At 32.2% G+C, this 8,819-nt stretch overlaps 2 protein-coding genes across 2 annotated transcripts; both read right to left on the reverse strand.

Moving 5' to 3' along the window:
* Positions 1–402: 402 nt before the first annotated feature.
* On the reverse strand, positions 403–2,855 carry LOC139527607 (uncharacterized). The gene is made up of 2 exons (XM_071323138.1): positions 883–2,855; positions 403–524 (listed from the first exon to the last, which is right to left on the reverse strand). The coding sequence occupies exon 1, from the start codon at positions 2,785–2,787 to the stop codon at positions 1,822–1,824; it is 966 nt and encodes a 321-aa protein (XP_071179239.1). The 5' UTR covers positions 2,788–2,855; the 3' UTR covers positions 403–524; positions 883–1,821.
* Positions 2,856–5,719: 2,864 nt separating this feature from the next.
* LOC139527608 (uncharacterized) lies at positions 5,720–8,477 on the reverse strand. The gene is made up of 2 exons (XM_071323139.1): positions 6,304–8,477; positions 5,720–5,945 (listed from the first exon to the last, which is right to left on the reverse strand). The coding sequence occupies exon 1, from the start codon at positions 8,206–8,208 to the stop codon at positions 7,243–7,245; it is 966 nt and encodes a 321-aa protein (XP_071179240.1). The 5' UTR covers positions 8,209–8,477; the 3' UTR covers positions 5,720–5,945; positions 6,304–7,242.
* Between the last annotated feature and the right edge of the window lie 342 nt (positions 8,478–8,819).

The following is an 8,819-nucleotide window of genomic DNA, read 5'->3' on the forward strand; positions in this document are numbered from 1 at the left end:
ATAACATTTGGTTGAGCCAAACTTAAAAGATCCAAATTGAAGTATTATTTAGCATAACTCATCTGTGAATGAATCTTGTGAGAGTCCCTTTCAAATTAACCGTCTGTGTAGTTCTATCACCTGAAATGTGACTGTATATTCATTCTTTCATTAAAAGTGTTATCCAATATCGGTTGATTTTGAATCTGTGTTTAAACAAGAAACCCAATCACCTTTTGAATCTTTGCAATGAAAGGTTCCTGTCGTTTGTGTGTAACAGACTGTAGGTATACTAATACTGTAAGTCTTATTTGTACATTTGTGTGTATCCATATTCCACATTTTGTTTGTAAGCTTGAAAAATGTGAGGTAGTTTTGATCAATGATCAAAGGAACAAATACATAATGATTAACACAGTATACCTTTCTTCCAATATTTTCATCCATATGATCCTCAATGTCAAGTGTAGCAAATGAGTCTTCAAGAGCTGAATCTGAATTTTGTGTTGAGTCCTCTTGACCACAGACTAATAGGTGCTTGTTTTCTGATAATAACAAAAGATAGTTTGGTAATATGCCGAATAAGGATTAAACAAAATAACTGAATTTTTTTTTCCACTTAACAATCAGTACTTCTTTTTAATAATAATTGTTCCTGTGTTTATATATGATATCTATTACAATCCATCTCAATATTTAATAAATTTCATTAAAGTACATATATTTTCTAGAAGAAGCCATTTATGTTATTAGATATTGTTTTAAATATGCAAAGATAATCTGCATAAAAGAAGTTATCGGACTGGCAATCATCCCACATATTCTTTTTTTTAATTTATATTCGATGAACAATTAGTCTTTTTAAGAAAATCGCCTGTGTAAAAGCCCTATAAATAAACATACCATTCATAATATTTCTCCACAGATCATCTAATCCCCAAGTCATCATTGATCGAAACTGATTCATACATGTTTCTTCTTCTGTCGATAAGGATAAAAGACTAGTATGCACATCTTCTTTATGGAGATTAGTTTCTTGCCTACATTTGCAATCATCAGACTGGTCACATTGATGATCAGTATGCCATGTCTGTTGAACATCTATATGGTCTTTTGGAACACCACGTAGAGTAATTGGTAATGTTCATATTTGCATGGAGCGAGATTCACCAGGATTTTGATCTGTATGGTATTTAAGTCTGACTAAGTTATCCATCATTAAAACTAACAGGCATTGGCGTAGACTTACATTATTTGTAACGTAGCCGGCCACAGTATTGTATTCTAGCTGTTATCTTCTCACGTAAGTATTGAAATAACACATCTCGAAAGACGCTTTCTCTTTAATTCTCTTTTCTGCTGCATTTAAGCTGAGTGTGGCACCATAACTTGAATCAATAGAAAATGCAGTGCCAATAGATTGATAGTTCATTGACAGTTCTTGGGTATTGAGCTCTTGAAGAATACCACAGTAGTTTCTGTTGAAAACATTTAATAATGTATCATATATGCCATAGAGCTTCTTTAGCTTTGATGTTATAAGAGTCTCTAGTTCGTTTGAACGATTAAGACTGTTCTGATTTAAAAATGTTTCAAGCAAAATTTGAACATCTAAAGGTACATTTATTGTCCATTCTTGTATAATATTGAATGATTTCCAATGTAGTGGTTTAATCATTTGGTTCTGAAAGCATCTGTCACATTTTCCTTCTTCCTCTGCACTTTCAACTTCTTGATCATCTTCGAGAATATGTTCTGTTATAATATTTTCATCAAGTTTGTTCAACATATACAGGTCTCTGATTTCAAATCTGGACATATCAGTGCCTTCTGAGATCGGTGTTAAAGTATTTGGCCTCTAGAAAACAATAGAGTGCATGAGTAGATTATGCTGTTCATTAGATGAAATTTAAATGTACTTATTACATCTGCCATTTGGAAAAGTCTTTCTGATTTAACTTCTGCAAATATATGAATTTTCTTTCGATGCGTGCATGATGAAACACAATCAAAAAGAAGAACATTCTCTACATCTTCAGAAGCTGCAGTGCAAAGTTCGTTTTCTATTCTAGCTGCGATATGAATTGTACTGGCATATAAAAGTATTTTTTCATCTGTTTCTGCAATATGTTTTCTTTCATTGCGATATTTGATGATATTGTTTAATGACTTTTTGATGGAATTTGCCACAACAGCTACATTATCAACTTGCCTAAGAAACTGCCATTTAAGGTCCAATTGTTGAGCATAATCTTTAAATTCAGCTTCCTGGTTTGATTTAGAGAAACGATATTCAAAAAAGCATATTTTCTGCCATTCGTTGTCTGTAAATTGACCTTTATAGTTTTGAAATAAACAGGGTGTACAGTAATTATCTATACTCTGGTCCTTTTTTGAGATGTTGTCAATTGCAGGAAGTCTAAATTGTTTGGTTGCTATATTTTTATACAGTTCCTCAACACTGTAAACTTGTATTGAATGCTGTTGCTTTTTTGGTCTAGAATGCATAGCTGCTTCTATTTGATGAACTATGTGTAAGCATATTTTCAGCTGGTCACAGTGATGAAAGATATAGCGAATGAAGGTACTAAGATTTACATATATTTCACTGTCAGCCTCTTTTATGCTGTTTTTATACGATTTCATTTCCCGTAACAAGTTGTGCCTTTTAATTTCTTTGATGGAATCAGTTTCAAGATGATGCTTCTTTATAAAATCTACAATGGCTTGAAACCTTATCCATTTGTTGCTGTCATCTTCAAACTGTATGCACGGAAAACATTTTAACAAAGGCACATTTTCAAACATCTTTGTCTCTATGTATTTGTGTTACCTAAAAATTGCCGATATATATAATCTTAAAAATTAAATTGGATTAAGTCGAAGCAGGTTTTAAATTTGTACATTATGATTGATTTGAATTTACTGATACTATTTTTCTGAAGATGCTTTGGTAAAAGTTTTATTTCAGTTCCCTGTTGAAGTCCTCACTGCGACTTTGAGATAAAGAACAGCAATAAAATTGCTGTTCCTTTTATTATGTGAATTCTGCTGTGCATGTACTGATTTATTACTAGTATCATGTTTTTATTCTGTTTTGGTAGTGCTCTAATTATTAAAACATGTTAATATCGTTCTTCAATCTTGTCTTTGTGGAAAATCTCATCTTATTCATATCTTTACCCACCAGAAAAAAATAGGTTTACAGGGTTGTCAGTTTATTTTCGATTTATGAGTTTGACTGTCCATCTGGTATCGTTCGTCCCTCTTTCACATGTACAAGTATTATTGCATTATTTTTTTTCTTTCATTTTCACTGATCAATAGCCATTGGAAACATGTAATGTTCAAGATATACAGATGTACATTTGTATATTTAAAAAATCTTCAAAATAGAACAAATGCTTATGTATTGATATAAATAATTTTCAATCAGAATACTCACAAATTATATATGTTTTTTTCTTTTTTCTTTTCTTCATTTTTACATCCTGTTTCTATATGTATCTAATTGTTTACATCTGAGTCATGTATACATAAATGTGTATGACCAGAAACTATGTTTTAATACTATTTGGCTTATCATGTAATTTAAATGATAAAGATAATTGAAGCTGTCAATGTTGTATGTCAAATCCCCTAATTGAGAAACATTAGCTGAGCGACAAACTTGAGGCTGTGTGTTAGAGTGTACTAGCTTATAAGCTTTCAAAACTTCCTGTTTTACCGTGTCATAATCGGAACTTTTTCTGATGGAAGTGTGGAGTATGTTTCAGCGTCCTTACCCTCTAAAACACTTTGAAGCATTGTAGTCCAATACGGCTTTGGACATTTCAAATTATCATCAACTTTCTCAAACTGTGGAAAATACTTATCGACTGTTTTTTCACAAAATCTGGGAACTTTTACTTTTGGCATCAGGCTGATTGTTTTATTTATAATGGAATCTTCAACAAACTTTAAATAATGTTTTCCATCATGTGCCCGAGTTTTGAACTTGACACCAGCAAATTCAACCGTCACATGGGATATCAAGGTCACTATATATGTTGGTAAGGTAAATCAAGATTCTTTCATGTTTTGATAGAACACGCCACACTTACAATGTTCATATAGTAGCTGTGTTGATATGCAGCATATGAGGATGAACCATTCAAAAATGCAAACGGTAATGAAAGCTTGACTGATGCCAGCATCAGATTATATCCCTGATGACCAACAATGCGTTCTGCAAGAGAAAGAGCACTCACTTCTTCACAATGTTCCATCATTTCATAATGAAGCAGGAAAGTAGCATTTACTCTTTTGCTTTCAGCATGAAAATCTTTGTACAGCAATTCCCAATTCTTCCAGTTGTTTGTTTCTTGTTGAAGGTCATTCAGTACTTCTTTTCTCTGGTCTTGTTGTAATGTCTGGATAAACTTTACTTGAAATGAAATTCTCAGAGCGATTGAAAGCCTTCTTATGTATCTTGATGCCTTTTCACTGTGATCTGCAGATATTAGTTTCTTCCACTCATTGTATTCTTCATCACGCATGTATTTCAATATTTGAATTATTCCAGCATGCTTATAACCACTACACATATTGTTTATTTTAGACTTCTTAAGATGTAGAATAGGATACTCAGGAATAAAAATTTTGTATTTGGAAGACATTGACATTAGCTTCAGCACCAAAAAGAATCCTGTACGACATGGCTGCATTTTTGCCGACTTTATCAGTTTTAATTAGTATGTCATCTAATACTTCCTTAAGTTTTACTATATCATCATCTCTTCCTGTGGCAGGAGGTGGATGTCTTGTAAGTAATGTAGGTGGGTTGTATTTTTAAAATCCAAAGCTATCTGCAATTCTGTCATAGGATATATCAGGTTTATCTGTAATCAATGAATTGTTATTTGTTGAATTTTGATCAAAATCAGTGGCCATTACATTGGTGCTAATGTCTGCAATTTCATTCAATAATTGGTCATCTGTGAGTTCTGTAATGTGTTGTTCTTGTATCTGCAAGTCTTAGTCTGGGTTTTTTTTTTTGATTGGTGTCAAATCAACTGAATCGTCCAGTGGGGTGAAAAACTGTTCCAAATCTTCGTAGTCTTCATCTGGTATGTTTGATAACTCAAGCTCGTTCAGAATGTCTTCCAAGTTTTCTTCTTGGTCATAATCTGATGAGTTTGATTCAGGCTCTTCATAGTCTAAATCAATAGTGTTGTCACTTTCCTCAATGTTCCATCTCAATGTCTTCTTCAATTTCATTGGGAGACTGAAATAAATAGATAAATATTTAAATGAAATAATGGATAATTTTTCATGGGACACAAATGATGCCCCCACCTGCATATAACATTATACAGGATCATTACTTAAAACAGTAGAAGTAACAAAACTCATGCACCTTTCGATTTAATCTGTGTTTTGTTGGAATGAGCATGAAGTTTCATAACATTTGGTTGAGCCAAACTTAAAAGATCCAAATTGAAGTATTATTTAGCATAACTCATCTGTGAATGAATCTTGTGAGAGTCCCTTTCAAATTAACCGTCTGTGTAGTTCTATCACCTGAAATGTGACTGTATATTCATTCTTTCATTAAAAGTGTTATCCAATATCGGTTGATTTTGAATCTGTGTTTAAACAAGAAACCCAATCACCTTTTGAATCTTTGCAATGAAAGGTTCCTGTCGTTTGTGTGTAACAGACTGTAGGTATACTAATACTGTAAGTCTTATTTGTACATTTGTGTGTATCCATATTCCACATTTTGTTTGTAAGCTTGAAAAATGTGAGGTAGTTTTGATCAATGATCAAAGGAACAAATACATAATGATTAACACAGTATACCTTTCTTCCAATATTTTCATCCATATGATCCTCAATGTCAAGTGTAGCAAATGAGTCTTCAAGAGCTGAATCTGAATTTTGTGTTGAGTCCTCTTGACCACAGACTAATAGGTGCTTGTTTTCTGATAATAACAAAAGATAGTTTGGTAATATGCCGAATAAGGATTAAACAAAATAACTGAATTTTTTTTTCCACTTAACAATCAGTACTTCTTTTTAATAATAATTGTTCCTGTGTTTATATATGATATCTATTACAATCCATCTCAATATTTAATAAATTTCATTAAAGTACATATATTTTCTAGAAGAAGCCATTTATGTTATTAGATATTGTTTTAAATATGCAAAGATAATCTGCATAAAAGAAGTTATCGGACTGGCAATCATCCCACATATTCTTTTTTTTAATTTATATTCGATGAACAATTAGTCTTTTTAAGAAAATCGCCTGTGTAAAAGCCCTATAAATAAACATACCATTCATAATATTTCTCCACAGATCATCTAATCCCCAAGTCATCATTGATCGAAACTGATTCATACATGTTTCTTCTTCTGTCGATAAGGATAAAAGACTAGTATGCACATCTTCTTTATGGAGATTAGTTTCTTGCCTACATTTGCAATCATCAGACTGGTCACATTGATGATCAGTATGCCATGTCTGTTGAACATCTATATGGTCTTTTGGAACACCACGTAGAGTAATTGGTAATGTTCATATTTGCATGGAGCGAGATTCACCAGGATTTTGATCTGTATGGTATTTAAGTCTGACTAAGTTATCCATCATTAAAACTAACAGGCATTGGCGTAGACTTACATTATTTGTAACGTAGCCGGCCACAGTATTGTATTCTAGCTGTTATCTTCTCACGTAAGTATTGAAATAACACATCTCGAAAGACGCTTTCTCTTTAATTCTCTTTTCTGCTGCATTTAAGCTGAGTGTGGCACCATAACTTGAATCAATAGAAAATGCAGTGCCAATAGATTGATAGTTCATTGACAGTTCTTGGGTATTGAGCTCTTGAAGAATACCACAGTAGTTTCTGTTGAAAACATTTAATAATGTATCATATATGCCATAGAGCTTCTTTAGCTTTGATGTTATAAGAGTCTCTAGTTCGTTTGAACGATTAAGACTGTTCTGATTTAAAAATGTTTCAAGCAAAATTTGAACATCTAAAGGTACATTTATTGTCCATTCTTGTATAATATTGAATGATTTCCAATGTAGTGGTTTAATCATTTGGTTCTGAAAGCATCTGTCACATTTTCCTTCTTCCTCTGCACTTTCAACTTCTTGATCATCTTCGAGAATATGTTCTGTTATAATATTTTCATCAAGTTTGTTCAACATATACAGGTCTCTGATTTCAAATCTGGACATATCAGTGCCTTCTGAGATCGGTGTTAAAGTATTTGGCCTCTAGAAAACAATAGAGTGCATGAGTAGATTATGCTGTTCATTAGATGAAATTTAAATGTACTTATTACATCTGCCATTTGGAAAAGTCTTTCTGATTTAACTTCTGCAAATATATGAATTTTCTTTCGATGCGTGCATGATGAAACACAATCAAAAAGAAGAACATTCTCTACATCTTCAGAAGCTGCAGTGCAAAGTTCGTTTTCTATTCTAGCTGCGATATGAATTGTACTGGCATATAAAAGTATTTTTTCATCTGTTTCTGCAATATGTTTTCTTTCATTGCGATATTTGATGATATTGTTTAATGACTTTTTGATGGAATTTGCCACAACAGCTACATTATCAACTTGCCTAAGAAACTGCCATTTAAGGTCCAATTGTTGAGCATAATCTTTAAATTCAGCTTCCTGGTTTGATTTAGAGAAACGATATTCAAAAAAGCATATTTTCTGCCATTCGTTGTCTGTAAATTGACCTTTATAGTTTTGAAATAAACAGGGTGTACAGTAATTATCTATACTCTGGTCCTTTTTTGAGATGTTGTCAATTGCAGGAAGTCTAAATTGTTTGGTTGCTATATTTTTATACAGTTCCTCAACACTGTAAACTTGTATTGAATGCTGTTGCTTTTTTGGTCTAGAATGCATAGCTGCTTCTATTTGATGAACTATGTGTAAGCATATTTTCAGCTGGTCACAGTGATGAAAGATATAGCGAATGAAGGTACTAAGATTTACATATATTTCACTGTCAGCCTCTTTTATGCTGTTTTTATACGATTTCATTTCCCGTAACAAGTTGTGCCTTTTAATTTCTTTGATGGAATCAGTTTCAAGATGATGCTTCTTTATAAAATCTACAATGGCTTGAAACCTTATCCATTTGTTGCTGTCATCTTCAAACTGTATGCACGGAAAACATTTTAACAAAGGCACATTTTCAAACATCTTTGTCTCTATGTATTTGTGTTACCTAAAAATTGCCGATATATATAATCTTAAAAATTAAATTGGATTAAGTCGAAGCAGGTTTTAAATTTGTACATTATGATTGATTTGAATTTACTGATACTATTTTTCTGAAGATGCTTTGGTAAAAGTTTTATTTCAGTTCCCTGTTGAAGTCCTCACTGCGACTTTGAGATAAAGAACAGCAATAAAATTGCTGTTCCTTTTATTATGTGAATTCTGCTGTGCATGTACTGATTTATTACTAGTATCATGTTTTTATTCTGTTTTGGTAGTGCTCTAATTATTAAAACATGTTAATATCGTTCTTCAATCTTGTCTTTGTGGAAAATCTCATCTTATTCATATCTTTACCCACCAGAAAAAAATAGGTTTACAGGGTTGTCAGTTTATTTTCGATTTATGAGTTTGACTGTCCATCTGGTATCGTTCGTCCCTCTTTCACATGTACAAGTATTATTGCATTATTTTTTTTCTTTCATTTTCACTGATCAATAGCCATTGGAAACATGTAATGTTCAAGATATACAGATGTACATTTGTATATTTAAAAAATCTTCAAAATAGAACAAATGCTTATGTATTGATAT

This window comes from Mytilus edulis, chromosome 6 (genome assembly GCF_963676685.1).
Source record: "Mytilus edulis chromosome 6, xbMytEdul2.2, whole genome shotgun sequence".
Lineage (NCBI taxonomy): Eukaryota > Metazoa > Mollusca > Bivalvia > Mytilida > Mytilidae > Mytilus > Mytilus edulis.

Coding starts and splice junctions, on each gene's coding strand:
- LOC139527607 (XM_071323138.1), bottom strand. CDS start 2,787: ATGTTTGAAAATGTGCCTTTGTTAAAATGTTTTCCGTGCATACAGTTT.
- LOC139527608 (XM_071323139.1), bottom strand. CDS start 8,208: ATGTTTGAAAATGTGCCTTTGTTAAAATGTTTTCCGTGCATACAGTTT.